General features: G+C 46.4%; 1 protein-coding gene across 6 annotated transcripts; it reads left to right on the top strand.

Moving 5' to 3' along the window:
• The first annotated feature begins 35 nt into the window (after positions 1-35).
• Positions 36-20,552, top strand: grid2ipa (glutamate receptor, ionotropic, delta 2 (Grid2) interacting protein, a). 6 transcript variants are annotated; one of them, XM_062566064.1, is made up of 23 exons: positions 36-831; positions 2,141-2,394; positions 2,500-2,832; positions 2,924-3,078; positions 9,214-9,489; positions 10,137-10,222; positions 10,354-10,423; positions 10,592-10,888; positions 11,605-11,756; positions 11,900-12,070; positions 12,324-12,430; positions 12,519-12,666; positions 13,487-13,818; positions 14,370-16,784; positions 16,891-16,978; positions 17,366-17,452; positions 17,558-17,754; positions 17,879-18,034; positions 18,164-18,253; positions 18,359-18,488; positions 18,573-18,691; positions 18,801-18,965; positions 19,128-20,552. In XM_062566064.1, the coding sequence occupies exons 1-23, from the start codon at positions 750-752 to the stop codon at positions 19,206-19,208; spliced, it is 5,991 nt and encodes a 1,996-aa protein (XP_062422048.1). In that variant the 5' UTR covers positions 36-749; the 3' UTR covers positions 19,209-20,552. The 6 variants fall into 6 exon arrangements, with proteins under 6 accessions (XP_062422048.1, XP_037332452.2, XP_037332450.2 ...); XM_037476553.2 differs by having other exon boundaries at positions 38-831; positions 14,358-16,784; XM_037476554.2 differs by having other exon boundaries at positions 39-831; positions 13,640-13,818; positions 14,358-16,784.
• The last annotated feature ends 56 nt before the right edge of the window (positions 20,553-20,608 follow it).

The raw sequence follows: 20,608 nt of genomic DNA, 5'->3' as shown, positions 1-20,608 counted from the left end.
CACACCTGTGAAACGCAGCATCCTCTGGGTCACGCGTGCCCAACGGTGGGCTTGTCATCGCTGATGTCATGCTGTCCACCTTGGATACTTCTTTGCGATCCTGCACTAAACTCACCGCAGCTGAAATATCGCAGGTAACCTTGAGTGTATCTGCAGGCTTCATCTCCTTTAACTGGTGCTCCAGTACAGCCGCTATAATCAGAGAAGTGTCCCTGGCTGGTGCGACACACACTGGTTTCTGGGTCACTCCTCAGCCCTCTGAGAGGCCCCTATCTACATGAGCAAGAGAGGAAGGCAGAGCGAGAGAGGGAAAGGTATTTATAGAAAAATGGGGCTTCGCAGCACCTTTTCCTGCAAAGAACCCATTCGCAACCAAGTGACGCGTCCCAGTTCTGTGATCATCGCGCCGCTATAGGGTTTGAGGCTGAGGCTGGACCGCCTCCCCCCGCGATGGAGAGCCTGACTCTGAGACCCTCTCCTCCGGCCTCCCGTCTCCTCAGCTGCAGAGCGCTGGTTCTCTGATTGAGAACAGAAAGGAGGCTTGGCCCAGATCGCCTGCAGATGTGACCTTTTTAGGTGCACTTGACTTCGAGAGGGCTTAACGGAAGGCAGTGAGCTCAGCGGAGCAGCAGCAGCAGCAGCAGCAGCAGCACCGAGGTATCAGCGGGCCGTCTCTTGGCCGCATCGACCTCCAGGCCGGGGGTGAAGGGAGGCTGGCTGGAACGTGCCCTGCCGCAAGCCGGGCGAGGATGAGGCGTTTCCTGAGCAGAAAGGGCCGCTTCTCCCTGCGCCAGAGCAAGTCTGGGACCCGGAGTGCCTCCAAAGATTTCTGTAAGTCTCTTTCTGTGATTAGGAGTTTTTTGTTGTTGTTGTATAGGAGTGATGTTCCTCACATTTTTTATCTGCTGGAGGTGAGACAAAGAGAAGAGCCAAAGCTGACATTGTGTAAGTGGGTTAAGTTAATGATGAAATCTTAATAATCCTCTTGAGTGAGAAAAGCTTATGACCCACTGCTCCATGTCAGTCATTTCCCAATCTATTTTGGATCAATTATTAGCTGCACTGGTGCAGTTGGATGTTTCCTCTCAGCGAGCCGACACCACATTCTGTGGCTCTCTGTGAGTCTTTAGATGTTTGTTTTATTCCCTCAGCCACAGCTCATCACAAACATTGAGCCCTGGGCTCCAGTGAGACCTCATTTGCAGAGTCTTCTACTCTACAGACTTGTTTTTGCACTTTGTTACTTTTCTTACTTCCTGTATCTTATTTAATCTTCCTCCAGCCGTATCACTTTTCCTCTGTTTTCCTTTTTCTAATGATCATAGGCGTAGGAACATGCGTATGATGTCGATCAAACAGTCAGCGCGGTTTGATGGAGGAATCCATGCAATTATTCCTCTGCAGTTCTACAATAGGTCTTACATAATTGCCCAATGTCAAATTTGCAACTTGGAGACAATTTGTCATACGCGGATATTTAAAATACTTCTCCACTGTAAGCAAACATGTTACATAAAATCAGAAATATTCTGGTGTTTCCTGTTTTTTCTCAGAAATTGTGTATGCGGAAGATTTGTCCTTTTTCCTGTGTGAAAAAAACACAGGGAAAAGGGGTCCGGCGATAAAATTGGAAAATAAAAACTAAATAAAATTCAAAAAACAAATGTGTGGATTTTAATTTTGCGACCATCAATATCAAGTAAAGTGGCCGACGAGTCCCCATAATGTCATGTGTCTATGACGTATGTAGCCCTGGATGAGAGGAGGCAAAGTACAGTGAGCCTGTTGGGACATTTTCTGCTGCAGTAGAATGGGGCCAGTGACCAGGGGAAGGCCAGCAGTTTGATGTGGACTAGATACCAACAGTCAGAAATAACTCTCCTTCACGCTATTTTCAACCAACCGTATACAGATTTTTTTGTGTTTTTTATTTTATTTTACTTGTGTCTTCATTTGTGTGCTTCATTAAATGGACTCCTGTCCCTCCAGCTGCAGAGATCAGGTGTAATGACGTTCCAATACAACGTACGTGTCCTACAAGCAGCAAAGCACATCCCCTCCCAATTAAAAAAAACCCTATTAAAGTCTAGGTCGATGTACTTGGGCCTTTTCCAAGAATCCTCTCCTGTCCTTCCTTCAGACCTCGGCCTCCCGGCCACCAACCAGAACTGGCCCGAGGCGTTCGGCTTCCGCCTGGGTGGCGCCGGGCCCAGCTACATCCTGTCAGTGGTGGAGGGCAGCAGTGCGTACCTGGCCGGCCTGCAGCCGGGGGATCAGGTGGTGGACATCGAGGGCCAGGACGTGACCAACCTCAGCACGCCGGCGCTGGTCGCTCTGGCTCAGACCCTCAAGACGGTGCCCCCCAGCATCGGAGTGGTGTCGCGCATCGAGCAGGTGAGCCGACACCCGCCGCTCCGTATTTAACAAAACACACATAATATTCAGAATTTGTTTTTTGTCCGTGCTCTTCCCCCCCCCCCCCCCCCCCCCCCTCTTCAGATTGACGTCACTCCCGGGCCGGACGGCCGGTTCGGCTTCATCATCGTTGGGGACAGCCCCCTGATCGTGGAGGACTGCATGCCCAACGGGCCGGCCGGCCGCAGCGGCCTTAAGGCCGGGGACTACGTCATGGAGGTCAACGGCATCCCGGTGAAGCATCACGAAACGGCAGCGGCCATGATCAAGGCGGCTCAGGGGCGGCCTCTCCACCTGGGCGTGCTCAGCATGGCCCGGCGGCCCAAGCGGCTGAGCAGCAGCATGAGGGTGCTGTCGCAGAGCGGCGACAGCATCCGGGAGAGCCGCGCCCACAAGGCCATGGAGTTCAACAAGAGAGTGGGTCCGGGCCATTTCGTGTCCAATGTGCGTTCCGTGGGGTTTTTTTCCGCCTGCCGATTAACGGCCCATGCGTTTCTTTACCCACCAGGTGGAAGAAGTGCTGGGGGAGGAGCCAGATGTCAAGGAACAGCTGTTTGAGGTGCTCAAACAGTACGCCACTGAGAGGGATGTGGACAGTCTGGCGGAGGCCCTGCCCGACATCTTGATCACAGAGGAGCACCAGCAGCTGATTGACAGCGTCAGGTATCTGTGTGTGTGTGTGTGTGTGTGTGTGTGTGTGCGTGTGTGTGTGTGTGTAGCGTCAGCATTAACAGCCAGCCTTTTGAGTCTTTCTCATGCAGTGATGAAAGGAGCCTTGTCACAAGATCCTTAATTCTTAAAACTGCTTCGACCTTCTAACCCACAACCCCGAACATCACAATCAGACTCGCTGCAACAAAGTACTGATACATGGGAGACTTTACATCTTTTCTTAGAATCTGTCACTGCCAGGGAGACAACCAGGAGCGTGCATTTTATATTTGAGCAGTCTCCAGTCTAAACTCTCAAAGGGTACGCTGCACATAATGCGCTTGTGAATTTTACAGTTGCATTTTAGTTGAGCCTGTGGGGAGGTAACTGAGGTGTTGGTAATAACTCTGCACATTCTTGGATTTTTAGCATCCAGCAACTTTGGGACAAAACGTCACAGCAGTTTATTAGCAGCCATACAAGGATTCCAGCTAATCGGAGCTGTGCATCTCAGTAATGGGTCAAAACGTAAAACTCAATCTAGTGGCTATGTGTACATGTAGTGGCTTGTGGAAATGAATATTCAATTAATATTGAACAGGACTAACTGACTAATTGACTTTCCTATTATGTGTGTATATCAAGAGTATGGTTAAAAATTCACTTTGGATTATTGCAATTTTCCTCATGTGAAAATCAAAGCCCAAAACACAATACTTTTTTTTTTTTGAGTCCACAATTATCTTTCACCTTGACTTTCTTCCTGTTGGTCTCTTTCTTTCCCATTTCTCCCCGTCAGTTGTGATACACTCTTTGATACACACACACACACACACTTTTTTGTAGATCACATAACTGGATGCTCTTTATTCCCCTTCCTCTGCACACAGCTCTTTGCTGCAACAGCCAGTTTGCTGCTGCCGGTTGAGGTATGCACATGTGGCAAAACGGAAAAACATGCTGATGCTTATACTGAGTGCCCACAGCACTGTTTCTCACACACACATGCATGTAGTCCTTTCTCTGAAGGTCTATGTGGGAAGCCATTATGAATTGCTGCCTCAGGTGAGTATTTAGAAATACTTTGGCATTGTATATTTTTGATTTTGTAGCATGCAACGGATCATCCGGTTCACATACGATGTATGATTGATTGTAAAGTTAGCACCAGTGCCTTTTGAAGCGTTTTATGGTATCAATCTCTCAATGATTCATTTTTGGGGAGGAATTTGTTCTCATCGAAGATAAACAACAAAGCTCAGCATCTCAGTTTCCTCCGACACAGCTGTCTCCACCAGAGCTTTCATAGGACATTTCCTTCCTTTGAAAATGCTTTGTAACGTTTGTTTTGCACCGGAGTCACATTAATTATGCATTAGCTTTATCCATGGACTGTTTTTGCTGTTTCCCTCACCTCCAGTCAGTGAGAAATGTACAGTTAATCTACCAGTAGGAACCGGCTTCTCTCTTCACATTAGATATAATTAGTTTGTGTTGCTGTAGTAACGCATCATTTAATTTCTATTCATCAAGATCAGGTGAAATTGAATCCTGATGTGCTTTGAAAGGCAAAGTTTTTCACCGTCGCTTCCTCTGCGTGCTGTGTCGATGTGCTGTCATCATCAGTGCGGTTTTGTCCGCCATTTTTGTGCCATTTGTGCCAATTAAGAAAGAAAAACGATCCTTCCTTGGAAATGGGACACAATTTATTTCTTTACATTCCCGGTTGTGAACAGCACATGTTTCTGTGGAATGAGCCGGAGGGAGTTCTGCTTCCAGGTTGTCTATGAGCCAGGCATCAGGGTGCTGTTGGTGTTAATGGCTGCTGCTGACAATGAAATGTCCTCAGACATCCGGGGGAAGGAACGTAATGCTGGAGCTCCCTGTCCCTCGGGATATGTTTGGTGATTATGTTTTTGATAACGCAGCTGTCTCCCCCACCTCTCAATCCCCTCCACCCTCCTCTACCTCAAGCCCCGTCACTTCCTGTGAAAGTCACGCTCCTCGCCCATCTCACATTGTTCCGATAACAACAGGTCAAAAGATGTGAGGTGTGCTTACCGGCGTACTGACTTGTTCCTTCTGCATCGTCTTGCAGCACTTGACCATCAGAGTCGGGCTCTGCTTAGTCTGTCTCTGCCCCCCCCCCCCCTCCCCCCCGCTGATTTGCCTCGCCGTCCCACAGGATGTGTGCTATTTTTATGCAGCCTATTTCTTTTAATAAATTCTGTCTTAGCTTTTTGACACATTTGCAGGTGTTTATTTAAACAGCTGTGAAACCCGTCGATCTTTATCTGCGGCGTCATTAGGGTAAATACTAAATACCCGGACCTGTAGTCGGCCCTTTTGCCCGCGCGGTCCGGTTGTGTTGCGGTAGATTATGGTGAACTGAACGCCTTTCTGAATGTCTCATACTCGGTCTTTACGGAGACTCCAAAGATGTTGCCTTTTTAAAGTAATGCATTCTCATCCCAGGATGCACTGCAGTGTTTTCTTTGTGTGTTAATATTGGAGTACAAGAGCAAACAAAGGTTTCAAGAATCACTTAAGTGGTTTTGGGTGATAGATGTTGTCACAGATGTCGCACAGACTTGACAACGTTTCCTTACGTAGACGCACACGCTCCCGCACACACACACACACACACATCTATTATTCTGACCTGCCTATGAAATTCCGCGGGGATTTCTCCTCTCTCCTCTCCCTCCTCACTTACTTCTTTGTTCATCTCATTATGTCCTTCCTCCTGCACTGAGGGAAGAGAAGACTTGTCACTCACCACCTCTTACTGCAAAATGATGCTCGACTCGTTGACGAGGATTACCCCAAAACTGTGATCCAGGACACTACTCTGCAGTGGCCTGACGTGACCCTGGCATCTTCGGGGGGGGGGGTATAGGGGAACAACGGATGGGAACAAAGAGAGCGTGCATCCCCACACAACAGCCGATGATGCTACCTGAGGATGCTTCGGAGGTGAGGAGGGATGTGAACCACTCCCTCTCTCTCGTTCTTGCTCTCTCTTCCTCCAGCTGCTTTTCAAGCCGGGCAGCCGACGCTTTTCAGACTCAGGACGCCTTCCTTTTCTCATCTTTCTCTTCTTTCCCCTTTGGTCCGGGAGAGTTTGCTTGCTCTGACTAGATGGGGGACTCGGGCGAAAAAAAAAGGAGAAGCATTTGCATTGCTTAACTGAGCACAGGCCCCGCTTCCTTCAGACCCCTGAGGAGCCATGGGAAGGGATAGGAGCCTTTCCAGACACTTTCGGTATGGCACTTCTACTTTAACCTCTGCAGCGCTCTCTGGGCTTCGTGTTGGTTGTTCTGACTTGCATCGGAAGTCGCTGACGTATTGTTGTGCAACGATTTGTGTTCGTGTCAGTGATTATTTTACACTTAATTGTTGGCATGTAAAAATGTGAAGCTGTGAGAAATGCCAAGATTCTTTCAAAACTCAAGAGTTTTTCATATTGAAATAATTATTTCTTTCTTGATTCCGTGGCTTTTTAAGGGAACTATGTGTCTACAACTTTGTTTTGTGTTTTTGAGTGATGGTGCTGTGACCGTCTTCGACGGTCTGATGACGATGAATCTTGCAATGAGTTGTCCAGCTGACTGCAATTGTCATGCATCCCTCTGTGTACTGTGCCCTTGATCCTCCTCTCCATCGTTCCTAATTATACTCTTGCCCTCCTTATAATTTAGGGCACCCCAAGGCCTACATCCAACTTCATCAGAGCGAAGCTTCAAGTTTCCAAATGTTTGGGCTGATTTAGGCAAAATGAAATCTTCTTTAACTGAGATGTTAACAAATAGTGTTGACAAAGAGTTGTTTGAGGTAATAAAGTTTGTTGGAGGTCATTCAAGCCAGAACCTGACTGACCCCATTCGGTTTAGTTTTCTCTATCCACCGTTTTTGGGTGTAGTTTTGGAAAGTTCTGTGCCCTACATTGCCTGTAAGTACATCGTTGCTTTAGTTACATGACCCTGGCCTAGAAAGATCTCTAGTTCTCCACTTTCTCTCTGTCCTTGTCTCCAACTTCATCATATTTTACTCTTCGTGTCCTGCAGTTCTGTTTTTTCTAATGTTCATGAGTCTTCACTTTAAATTCTTTCCCAACTTCTGTCTCTTTCTTTCTTTGTCATTTCCTCTAACTTTTTATGGGCTCATTTCTCGGGTGCAGTACTAATTTATGTTGTTGCAGTATATCTCTACCTCAGTTGTTGTATTTTACTCTTGACCCTTGCGACATCCTGGCTCAGTTTCAGCCCTCAGGGTGAAGTTTTGACATTTTTCTGCAAGAGCATATGCAACACTTTATACCCCTGCCACCCATCTAGAAGCCATGGCTTTTATTTATGTGAATGTTAAAGTTGTATAGAGGTAAAATGAAGGGGGACCTACCATTGGAAGTCCACGTTACTTTTGAAATGTTTTTAATGGAATGGTTTGATATTTCTGAATGTGTTGGTGCCCCGGACACATAAGGACACACAGATATTTTAGGTTGGTTCTTTCTGTGTTCAGATATTACAAAAATGTGTTGAGTTAAGGCTACAGATTAGAAGCTTCTGCTGATTGTAAACAGCTTAATATTTAGTTTGCATTACTAGAAATGTCTTCTGTGATGTAGCCTGCTGTCATTGTTGATTTAAAGCTGAAGTTGTTATGACCCAAGCCCTGTTTCCACGGGTGGGTCAACTCACAAGCAACTGTCTGCGTTTATCAGATGGCACGCACAACCTCAAACTCCGTTATCAGCCATCCACTTTGGATTCCCATTATGTGACAGTATGTGTGTGTATGAATCCACAAAGTATGTTGTCTGGAAGTAGAAGGAGCACGGGCTGTTAGTCAAGAGGAGTTTGATTCGGATTTACAGCTTTAGAGTTTATGACGTGGTTTATGAAACTTACAAAGTTAATGTCCCATGTTTTATTGGATAATGGACAGGCAAGAGCTCCCACACATTAAAAGTCTTCAGTGAATCGAATTGTTGTCTAGGTAAAAAGTCTCCAGTATGTTTTTATGAAACTATCAAATCTCGTCCTCGTCTGCTAACAATGCTTCCCAAATATGGTGTTGGAGCAAAGTGTATCGCTGTGTGTCTGCATGAACATCGGAACATTGAAGAAACAAAAGCACTTGTTTCTACTCAGCACAGTGGAAGCGCCCTGGAGCTTCATTATGAAGCGAGAATCTTGTGTTGAGGATGGAGGCTGCATCATATTGTAGACTGGAAGTTTATGCAAAATAGAAAGGGTACAAATGAGCTGCGCGTGCAAGGTTTTACGGTGGAGTTTTTTTTTTATATGTGTATTCAGAGCCATCAGATTGAAGAGAAAGAAAATTAGTGCCCTAGATTTAAAGAAAGATCATAGCCGTAATCATATTTCAAAGAGTTGTTGGCAATGGTTCTTCTATATGTGGGTCATTTTTGTTGTTATGTATCTTTTCCGTTCTTGCCGATAATTGGCCTTAATATGAACATGGATTTAATTGAAGTATACATTCAAAGCAGAACAAAACATCTGTTTGTTGACTTTCTTTGTTTATAGAAGATGCAGCAACATCCTTTTAAGACCAAGTCTCAGACAGAAGTGGATGCATTATGCTTAAATGATATCTCTGCGTATCCAGGGGCGGGTTGTTCCTTAAGAGGATGACTGCATTACGAGTCCACCATGGGAGGGGGTTTACAACAGTGATAGGGAGAGAGGAGCACTTTCTTGCAGAGGTGGCTCTGGCTTTGAGCCTCCTCCTTCTCTCATATTACCAGAGAGCTGTCACTGATACTCGTGCCTGCAGCTGCTGATGTGACAGGACCACACGGACACGGCTCATCTCTATCATTCTCTCTCACACACGTACACCCGCATGAACACACAAAAACCAAAAACGTTGGACCAACCCCTTCTACCTACCTCGGCCCTCCCGTGAGACGATGTGCACTGGATTATTTTTGAACCAATTGAGTGGATCCTGCAGCAGGAGCAATGGAGTCAGAACAAAAATCCCTGACAATGGATGCTTTGAGAGATCAGGATGAATCATTTGAGTTTTTGTGGTTTCTTTTGGCTGCAATGCTTCTTTAATCAGATTTTGTAGGATGTGAAGATTGTTAATAAAGCCCCCCCAATGTTTTGCCAGGATCTTCATTCCCAAGAAGCACCGGGAGCGATTTGACGAGGTGGTTTCCCAGAGTCTGATGAGTCGGATCAAAGGGCGGAGCTTCAGTGACCCGAGCCGCAGCCACCTTCGACGCAGCCGGAGCGAGGATCACCCCGAACGCCTTCTGGTTTCCACCCGCGCCAGTTCGGTGCCACGTACCCAAGCAGAGGAGGGCGTGGTCCCCCCCGCCCGCGGCATGCGCAAGACCACCTCCCTCATAGCTGGTCACTCCGGTGGCAACACCACCAACTGCAGGTGTGTGTTCAGTGCCCTATTGCTTTCTTATCTTTCTTATTTAAGTATTTTCTTTGCTCATCTTGTCATTTTTTTAGTCCCTGTGTGTGTTGACCTTTTTCATCAGCATGATTACCATCATCATCATCAACACAGCGCCATGTCATTTTTTAGCTTTCAAAGAAATCCTAATGTTCTTAAAATAGCATTTCCCTCTCTCCTTATGTCTGATCACATTTATAGACTCTGTGTGAGAACTGCTGTGACAAGTCTTTCTCTGCAGCATGGAATTCATGGGAATTAAGACGAGTGGGAGTAGAATGAAAAATAGACCCTTCAGAGATTAAGCCAATGGGTGAATAATCTCATTTAAGCAGTCACGCCTGTCCTCTTGCTCTCTTCATCTGCCATGACATTGTATCTTGTTGTGTCTTTATGAATTGATGAGTTTGTTCACAAAGCAACATATTCCTCATCACGCCGGGATGAAAACATGGTGTAAAACATATATGCACAGTTTGTTTTCTGTGTCATATTTATTTGGTATAGCAGGGTTTTCTACTATATGGTTGTCCATGTATTATTCAATTGTAGTTAAATATAAGATGTTGCCTCTGTTTATTCCACAGTCCTGTCATTAATCAAAAAGCTCAAATGTCTCTCTATAGGACAGTGAGAGTGTGCAAGGGTAACAACAGTTTTGGCTTCACTCTAAGAGGCCATGCTCCAGTGTGGATTGACTCTGTCATCCCTGGTAAGTAAATACACGTTACACTCTAATAGCATATCAGATGACATTTGTCTTTACTGTATGAAGCTTCTAAGCATCTGTATAATGGCAAAATGATCAAATCAGACATCTCTTTGTCATTTTCTGCTGTGCAGAAAGCCCAGCTGACAAGGCAGGTCTAAAACCAGGAGACCGCATCCTGTTTCTCAATGGACTGGACATGAGGTTTAGCTCTCACACATTTTATAAATTCTTCGCAAATCTGTCCAGTGGAAATCCAATTTTGAAAATATTTTGTCGACCAGATTTCTTTTTTAAAACAAACAAGTTTACAATCAAAAGGTCATCGTAGTGTCCGTGTGTTTCCATGCATTACCGCGCGTCTGCCCGTAGAACGTCCTCCCACGAGAAGGTGGTGTCCATGCTCCAGGGCAGCGGCGCCATGCCCACCCTGGTGGTGGAGGATGGTCCGCCTTCCTTCACGCTGGCAGAGCAGGACCTGGCGGGCGGCGGTCTCCCCGCAGAGTGCGCCCGCTCCCCTGTGCTCAGCTCCCTGCAGTGGGTGGCAGAAATTCTACCGCCCAGCATCCGGGTCCAAGGCCGCACCTTCGGACAGCAGCTGGAACACCTGCTGACCATCCAGGAGAAGTACACCATCTGCAAGGCTCTGGAGAACTTCTTCCAGCACAGGTGAGCACAGGCTGAAGAAGGTGAGCGGGATGATATGGAGGCGGTCTGAGGATGGACGTGAAGTGTGTGCAAAAGGAAAGGAAGATAGAAGGGGGAATAAGGGGAATAACTGTACTTGTTTTTGCACTGTTGGGTCTGGTACGCTTTTAACATTTTAACATACTTTGCATGTAAGTGACAATGACAAGTGCATTCTCATGGTCAAATTGGGAAACAAAATGGACTCCTATTGGAATAAAAATAAGGAATTCACAAATGAATTATGTTCATCAATGTGTGATGGTAATAAAAGAGGTACTCGAGCGATTTAGTGTTTGAGTTTGGTAAACGATACGGTTTAAAGACAGGTTTTTTAGACAAAGTGTTTTTGGGGGCCTTGGTTTATTACTAGCTCTGCATTTTGCAATTTCCCATAAAGTCACCATTAGCATCACATCAGTACATCCTCCCTGTCTGGTTTGCCTTTTTTGTAACAAAGGATTTCTGTTAAAATGTTGAGTCCCTGAGCCTCAACAAAGATGACCTTGAGTCACAGACCACATGATACGGACTCGGTAATGCTCCTTGTGACGAGTAAAATCAGTGGAGTACCTCTTTAACCATACGTCTAGTTTTCCACACATCCGTGGGTGACCATTTAAATGAGCTCAACTTCTGACCTCTGATTGGAAAGCCGGGCGATCTTTGTCACCTTGCCTGTGTTTCCACGGCAACAGGAATGTTGACACTCTGATCGTGGATGTGTTCCCGGTGCTGGATACTCCAGCCAAACAGGTGATCTGGCAGTTTGTCTACCAGCTGCTGACATATGAGGAGCAGGAGCATTGCCAAAGCAAGATCTCACGCTTTCTTGGATACAAAGCACCAGGTGTGTGCGGGCCTTTTTACAATTATTTTTGCGTGTGGCTCAGTAAAGTTCAATCCACTCGGGCTGCTGCAGCCCTTCATACGCCTTTTGCCTCTTCCTCTGCATTGCCAATATGTGTGTGTGTGTGTGTGTGTGTGTTCCAGTTCCACCACCACCACCACCACCTCCTCCTCCTCCGCCTCCTCCGGAGGCCGATGTTGCCCCCGAGCCCCATCGACGTAGCAGCTCCATGAGGGTGACAGGGACCACGTACAGGAGCAGTGTGAGGGGACGTAGCTCTGATGACCTGGTCATTGGCACACACATGGGCATGGGTACAGAACTTCATTATCTTCATTATCATCCACAGCAACCGCAACGCCATGCAGGTCGATTCTGCGCCACCACGACTCGTTTGATTCTTATTCCGCTTTATTTTCCATACAGTTTCGAGATTTCTTATCCTGAATGATATGTTTGAATATTCCCATGTTGTCAAAATTGCTTGGTTGGGTTACATTGTAAAACTTGGCCAAACTCAGCCGCCATGTATGGGCCAGAGCTAACTTGGTTACCTGGTTGTCATAGGCCTCCGTGTAGAGACATTGATGGAGACGGGTATGCGTTTGGCTCCAGGGGAGAGACAGTCAGGAGACGGTACCTCCCTTCCTGAGACTCCTAATAACCTCACCAATGTACGTACCAAAGTCCCCGATTCAGCATTCACTTCATCACTAGGCCATCTCATTACTGTGGTTTCTCTGTACATTTCCACCATAAAAGCTGTCGGCAGTGTACGCTGAACTGGAGAACATGTATTCAAGCAAGAGGTCCAAGTCTCTGAAGAGTCGTCCTCCTCCCACCCCTGAGAGTTTGCTGGATCTGGAGCGTCTGTCGCGCACAGCCTCCCCGACAATACATGCTAACACAGGTAGCTAAAAGCATACAGTGAACTCAGCTGGAATCATATTTCACTGGAAAAAAAGGAATATAGCTTTGCGGATGTGTTGTGTGCTTTGTGTGTCCTGTGCACTTTGTTTTGGATTTAAGAGACGGATATTATACCCAAAGCCAGCAAACCCATTTCAAACTCAACTGAATGTGCTTGAATTTTGCATTTTAAAGAATATGTCTGAATTTGGGTACATAAATACACAGAATAGTGGAATCCTGAAACAAGCCATTGCTTTTAATATTTTCCTATAGCCTGGGTGTTGCAATTAGCTTGTATTTAGTTCATTCGATTAGGACATGTCATTATTTTGAATTTGTTAACAAGTTGCCACCTTTGACTTGATTTGGTCATCTAAGGATGCAGTGCCAACGTATGAGGGAGAGAAAAGAGTTCCCTCATATTCAGTCTACTCAGGTTGCAGGCATGTTGGATGGAAGCATGGATCGACTTTTGGGTTGCGTCTAATATAGTCTTTAAAAACTGAACCGCTTACATTAAGGAGAATATGGTGATGGTGGAAGTGCAACCAGAAAACACACATTTAAAAACCCCTTGGAATCAAAAATGTGTTTCTCAAGTATCAAGTATCTCAAACACATTTTCTGTGGAAAATCTGTACCCAATGATAATTTGTTATTGTGCGTTTTAATATCTAATTAATTATTTACGCTTTTTAAAAATGAACAGGGTGATGGGGGATAAGGACATGTTCCTGTGGATTGCATGGGGGGGAACGTGTAACATGATGCTTCAAAGATTCATTGTATAACACTGAATGTCTCTTCCTCAATCTCAGGTGGTCGAAAAGGCCCCCCACTCCCTACATCCTGGCCAGAGCCCCTCCCCAGCCCCCCCCAGTCCCATTTCTATTCATCGGGGTTAACGAGCCAGACCAGTGGGGAGTCCAACCCCTACATCAGCCTTGACAGTCCCCCTCTATCACCCCCAGAGCTCCCTGACTACCCTTCCACTCCCCCCGGGGTCCGCAGCAACAAGCGGCGTTACACCTTCTCCAAGCCGCCTCGCTCCGAAGACACCGACCGCTTTCTAGATGCTTTGAGCGAGCAGCTGGGACAGAGGGTGGCCATCATTGATGACTTTCTGACACCGGAAAACGACTACGAGGAGGTAAAGTAAAGAGTTAGGAATGAATATGAAGTCTGTGGCCTCATTGGGGAGATAAATATTTATTTACACTATTACGTTGTGTTACAGATGATGTAATACAAACAGGTACAGGACAGACTCACCTGTAAAATACGGCACAGTAAATTGTTGCAGATTGATTGATAGTCCAACAATTTAACCTCAAAGAATTTCAATAAAAATGTGGCTCCCAAATTTATACAAAAGCGCAGCTTCACGTATACAATTTTAAACACACACAAACATTAAAAAAAAATGATGACGGTCAAAAATGAACCTGCAGGTCAAACGCACCAACCGAATGATTACTCTTGATTTTTTTAAAGTGAGAAGCCTTTCTAGAGAGAACTTACCCGACGACAGAAGCTGGTCAAGCTGTCATCAAGCTCTAAAGAAATACGAACAAGAGATTGTGAACAACCCGCCCCCTGTCTCTAGATGATCCTATATGCGTGCCGTTCTAATGTTACAACTCCCACTTTGACCTGAGGCTAATGAAGTTTAATTGCTGTTAACGCCAGGATGTTGTACAGATGGGCTTCCCAGATGAAGAGGATGAGGATATTGAAGAGGATTTGGGGCTGGACGAAGATGAAAATGGAGGATTCATTGCCCCAGAGCTCAGCAGTCCAAGTGACGCTCACAGCAGCAGTGGAGAAGAGAATGCCTCCTCCCTAACCTACTCGTCCTCCTCCGACCACATCCCTCCACCCCCGATGACCCCTCCGCCGCCCCCACCTGTTCAGTTCAATGAACCGCCTCCTCCACCTCCGCCACCCGCACAGACCCAGTCTCAGCAGCAGCAGCTTAGCTACACCCCCGAACACTCCCCGAGGGCATACGTGCCCGTCCGCCGCAAATCTGGCCCACCTCCTCCACCTCCGCCCCGCAATCACCCACCTCCTAAACGGCACTCCTTACATAAAGTGCTGCCCAAAAGAGACGACCTTCAGGTCCACGCTACCATACAAGAGCTGAAAGCTTTTCAAGAGAAACAAGTGTACCCGGAAAGACAATCGTATGCAGAACAAGCATTTAAGGAGAGGCAGGCGTATGAGGAGCAGAAAGCCTACGAGGAGCAACAGCTGTTCCAAGAGCAGCAGGATTTCCAGGAACAGCAGGCCTTTCAGGAGAAACTTTTCAAGGAGAGACAGGCTTACGAAGAGCAGAAGGCGTATGAGGAGCAAAAAGCTTTTGAAGAGCAACAGATGTTCCAGGAGCAGCAAGCCTACCAAGAAAGGCAAGCGTATGAGCAGCGGCAAGCTTACCAAGAACAAAAGGCATTCGAACAGCGCCAAGCCTACAAGGAGCAAAAAGCACTCGAGGAGTTGGAGGCCTACCAGGAGCAAAAAGCTTACGAGGAGCTCAAAGCGTACGAGGAGCGTCAGGCATACGAGGAGGAACAAGCATTTCAAGAGCAACAGATTTACCAGAGCCACCACTCCATGCCCAGTCAGCCAACACAGCAGAAAGCCCACTCACCGCTGCCTCCCCAACAGCTCCACCAGTCTTTACCCCCGCTCCCCTCTCCGGACTCCTCCCACAAGCACCCTAACCATCCGCTGTATATGATGCGTCAAGCACAGGCCCACCAGAGTCAGCACCGCCGGCGTCTGTCCCGGTCAGCCCCATCTCCACACCAGGCGTCGCCCCAGCCGTCGGCCCACCCGAGCCAACACGGCCAATATGCCGAGGGCATCTACCAAAGCCACCAGGGCGTGAGACCCCAGGCCCACCATTCGTCTTCGGAGATGCTTAACGAGAGGCCCCAAGCACCGGCCCATCACGCTTCTATTGAGATGCTGCATCAGTTGCAGCAGTCCCAGAGCCAGCATTCTTCTACCGAGATGCTGCAGCAGATGCAGCAGTCCAAGGCCCACCATTCTTCTACAGAGATGCTCCAGCAGATGCAGCATGTCCATGCTCACTTTTCGTCATCAGAAATGCTCCCCCAAATGCACAAAACCAAAGCCCATCATTCCTCAACAGAGATTCTGCACCAAGGTCACCAGATGCTGCAGATGCAGCCCCACCACTCCTCAGCCGAAGTTCTCCACCAGGATCATCAGATGCATCGTGGACAACCTCACCACTCATCCACTGAGCTCCTCCATCAGGTGCACAAGCCCCAAGCCCACCACTCTTCCACAGAGCTGCTCCATCAAGCCCAGCAGATGCACCAAGCCAAGAACCACCATTCCTCCACAGAGCTTTTGCATGAAGCCCAGCAGGAGCCCGCCTCCCTCCCTTTTCAGCTAAACCGGGACAGCCACTCCCATCAAAGTCGGAAAAGTGTTAAAGGTCCTCATCAGACCCAAGTGTCCCCGCAAGGGAGACACCAAGAACAGCAGATGCACCAAACCCATCACCCCCAGCCCACCAAACCCTCTCCCCAAAGACCCCACTCTACCCAGCAGACTCACCACCACTCCAGCACACCTCAGATCCACCACATCCACCACATGACCCCACAGCCGCTTCCCCAGGATTACCAACCCCAGATCCACGTAATCCACCCCCCCCAGCAGCCCCACAGGCCTCAGCCTCTTCTGTCCACCTTTCAGCCGCTCCAGCCGCACCCGCTCACCCTCTCCTCCTTCCAGCCGCTGCCCCCACACCACCAATCCCAGCACCAGATCCATCCCTCCACCCAAGCTGCTCGCTCGCAGTCCCAGCCCTCACATCACCTGCTGCAGCAGCAACACCAGCCCCTAACCCAGGCCCACCATCAGCCATCCCACGGCCAGGGCCAGCCCCAGTCGCTCCCGCACTCGCTGTCTGACCCTTCGGAGCATCTGGAGCCCCCTCCGCCTCCACCCTTGCCCCCACCCTGCACCCCACCGCCCTTGCCCAGGCCTTCGCTCTCCAGGATGGACTCCAACCACATGAGTGTGAAGAGGCTACGCTGGGAGCAGGTGGAGAATTCAGAGGGCACTATCTGGGGACAGGTGAGCTTTGTGGTGTTTGGACTCAGGGGATCCTCATTCATTCCAAATTTATAAATATCTAAAATTCTCAAAATTGTAATTCACCATTTTTGCTTGTCTTTGTTAGTTGGGGGCAAATTCCGACTATGAAAAACTGCACGACATGGTGAAGTATCTGGATCTGGAGCTGCACTTTGGGACACAGAAGAGCTCCTGTGAGTACAAGTGGCTGTGTGCATGTCTGCAGGGCTTTAAATGGAGCCACTGCAGAAGATCATGAGATGATATAAGATTACCGAGGATTGATCAGTAAGCCGAATTTATTACTAAGTTGTACAAACTATTTTAATCAAAAGGACAACATGCATCATTATTTCTTGGCAGCACGTTGTTATCAAGTTCTTGGATCTCTGCTTACTTTGAGTGTGATTATTTAGTCATTAAATCTACAGTATTTCACTGTAGAAATTTGTCCAAAAAAAAGCACACCACATGAATCCCCAATTGTAAAATCACTTTTCCTCTCATTGAAAACGGTGCAAGATCCTAACATTCATCTCTCGCCTACTGTCTGCTCATACCTCCATAAACTCCCATTCTAGTGACCGCTCCGGAGCCATCTCTGACAGAGACCTTCAGAAAGAAAGACGTGATTGAAATCCTGTCTCACAAGAAAGCCTATAACGCCTGTAAGTACAACATGGTATATAATCACGTACTGCCATTAACCACCATCTCACATGGTTCAGAATTAGGAGATCACCATCTCCGTTGGTCTTCCTTTTGACACAAAGCCATCCTGATCGCACACCTGAAGCTGTCCCCCGGGGAGCTGCGCCAGGTGCTGATGAACATGGTCACTGACAGGCTGGAGCCGGCCCACCTCAAACAGCTGCTGCTCTACGCCCCCGACGCAGAAGAGGTCAAAAAGTACGAAAGTTACAGGCAGGACCCCAGCAAGCTCAGTGAGCCCGACCAGTTTGTGTTGCAGGTGAGGTGCTCGCAGGGTTCGATCGGGCAGGTTTCACTGTGTCCGATGTTGTGTTATTGGCGTTGTTTTGTCCATCGCTCACTCACTTCTGAGGTGTGTGTGTGTGTGTGTGTTGTCCGTCCAGTTGTTGTCAGTGCCAGAGTACAAGACCCGCCTGCAGTGCCTCCTCTTCAAGTGCTCCCTGCAGGAGAAGACGGAGGAGTTGAGGGGAGCGCTCGACTGTCTCTACAAGGCTTCGATGGAACTCAAGACGAGCAAGAAGCTCGCTAAGATACTAGAGGTAACCTTCTGTTGGTCCCACCGCACAACCTGCCTAACAACTTTTCAAACAAAAATATATGTTATGAACCTTTGTATATCAGGCGCTTGACCGCTCCATTTGTGCTTTCTCCATTGTGTCTCTGGTCAGTTTGTGCTGGCGATGGGGAACTACTTGAATAACAGCCAGCCTAAAACCAACAAGACCACTACAGGCTTTAAGATCAACTTCCTCACAGAGGTACAACACACGCTAAAACAAATGACAACCGTGTTTTCCAGTGAGTGCTTTTGTTCTCGTGGTATCCGGTGTAGACGCTCGATGGCTTCTTTGTGTCCTCTGCAGTTGAGCACAACGAAAACGGTCGACGGGAAGTCAACGTTTCTGCACATCCTGGTCAAGTCGTTATGTCATCACTTCCCCGATGTCTTAGATTTTTCCAAAGATTTAACTATGGTTCCTCTTGCAGTTAAAGGTGGGTAAAAGCTTTCTGAGCACTTGATCAAGATGGGTTGTTGTGTTTTTTCCATTTGATTCTCCTCTTATTTTCTGTGTACAGTAAACCTGAGGGTCATCGCGTCTGACCTGAATGACCTCGACACAACCATCCAGGAGATCCGCTCGGCTTGTCAGAAGATGCCCGCGAGCGCTGAGGACCGCTTTGCTGTCGTCATGAGTGTATCCTCGAGTTTACGATATTCGGAGCCCCGATGAAATCGGAATGAAATATAGATGTAGTAGCGGAGACGATGAAACTCTTGTGACCCTTTAACTCGAGCGTGTGCAGAACTTTCTGGAAAACAGCCATCCAGCTGTCCAGTCCCTTGAGTCCCTGCAACAGAGAGCCATGGAGGAATTCAACAAAACGGCCTCCTACTTTGGAGAAGACGGCAACAGCACAAACACCGAGGCTTTCTTTGGTATCTTTGCCCAATTCATCGACAAGTTTGAGGTGAGCGCGAAGGATTCAGGTATTCATTTATTAGAATACTTTCTGCATGGATGTTACACTCGGTAGTTTCATCTCAAGCCTCACAACTGAGAATAAATTAAAAAATATATTGAGTTAATAATGTTTATTTGAGCTAAGCCTGTTTTTTTTATTTTAACATAGAGAGCTCTTCATGATCAGCAAGCTGCAGAAAATCAGAAGAGCCCCAGAAGTCCACGATTGGCCTCCCCACTCGCCTGGTAACACACACACACACACACACACACACACACACACACACACACACACACACACACACACACACACACACAGATGGAGATAGTTAATACACACACGATTTAGTTCCATCCATATATTCTGTATTTACATTCACAAAGACATAAAGTACAAATTTTGGGCAAAAAAATAAAACATTTTATATATTCATTTATTTTGGGTGGTAATGTCATGAGGCACAAATATATTAACTTTGCAAGAGGGACAATAGAGGTTAAAGCAAGTTTTATTGTAAATCACGTATATCCTTCCCAACTGAAAGTTGTTGTTGGTCTAAATCTTAATGATTGATGCTGTGTAGAAAACGACCTTGTCTGACCGTCAGCATTTCTCTAACGTTTGAAAGTCGCTCATTAACATCCTGTAGTTGAAGAATTCTTTTTCTAAGCCTGTGTGTTTGTGTGCTTTATGATTCTACAGTGATGCCTTTGTTGAATAAACACTATTAAGACATTTAGACAAATCTGTTTGATCCTGAAGTAGACATTAAATTAAAATACATTCACATTCTCTTGGTAGTTTAAAAAAAAAAATCACGTTTGTGTATTTTTGTAAGCCGCCCGGCAACACTGAATGTAGCTTAACGTCTTTTTAGCGTCGAGTAAATACTCATTGAGATCTTGTGTCCTGATGATTTAATTAACTTGCATCAGATTTTCCATTAAATTTCTTCTTAATTTTATTATATTAATATTCCATCTAACTTCATGTATATATGAAACAAAATTATTGTTTTTATACATCCGAACTGTTCCAAGGATCAACCTTGGTTTAACACACTGGGTGTAGGTAGGAGAAGTGGGATTATATGACAGCGGGCAGTGTGCAATATGTGAATGTATAACTGTGTTGGATATTATACTACGTATTAGTATACTATATGAAACTTTAATATAAATATATTGTGTTGTACAGAGTGGATTTAAAGGAAACTGATGGAGATGCGACTGTAAATAAAGCACTTTGTTACTTTCATGTTTTACCTAAATATTTATTTTATTGATTGTGTCATATGGAGCAACGATAAAGTAATCAAGTATCTTGTAGCAGAGGCAGCATGTTACATACGGTGAATAATACGCCTTTTAGGATATGCTATTCATCTGCAATACATGCATTAAGTCTCCCAGTGATATTTTTTAATTGTAAGGTATATGAATATGATACAATATGAACCAATTGTTTTCTGCTTAAATTGTAAAATGTATAACTCTAAAGCATTAACGTCCATTTAAGGCCTGTTAAGTGTTCCGTCTGTATTTTGTATTGTATCCTAAGAATGCTACAAAAAATTAAATAAAATCTACTTTTGCCCTGGATGTTTTTTTAAGTGTTATGTCGACCGGACAATAAATAAGATTAAGCAT

Source organism: Pungitius pungitius, chromosome 12, assembly GCF_949316345.1.
Source record: "Pungitius pungitius chromosome 12, fPunPun2.1, whole genome shotgun sequence".
NCBI lineage: Eukaryota > Metazoa > Chordata > Actinopteri > Perciformes > Gasterosteidae > Pungitius > Pungitius pungitius.
This window is presented reverse-complemented; position numbering and strand designations above follow the sequence as displayed.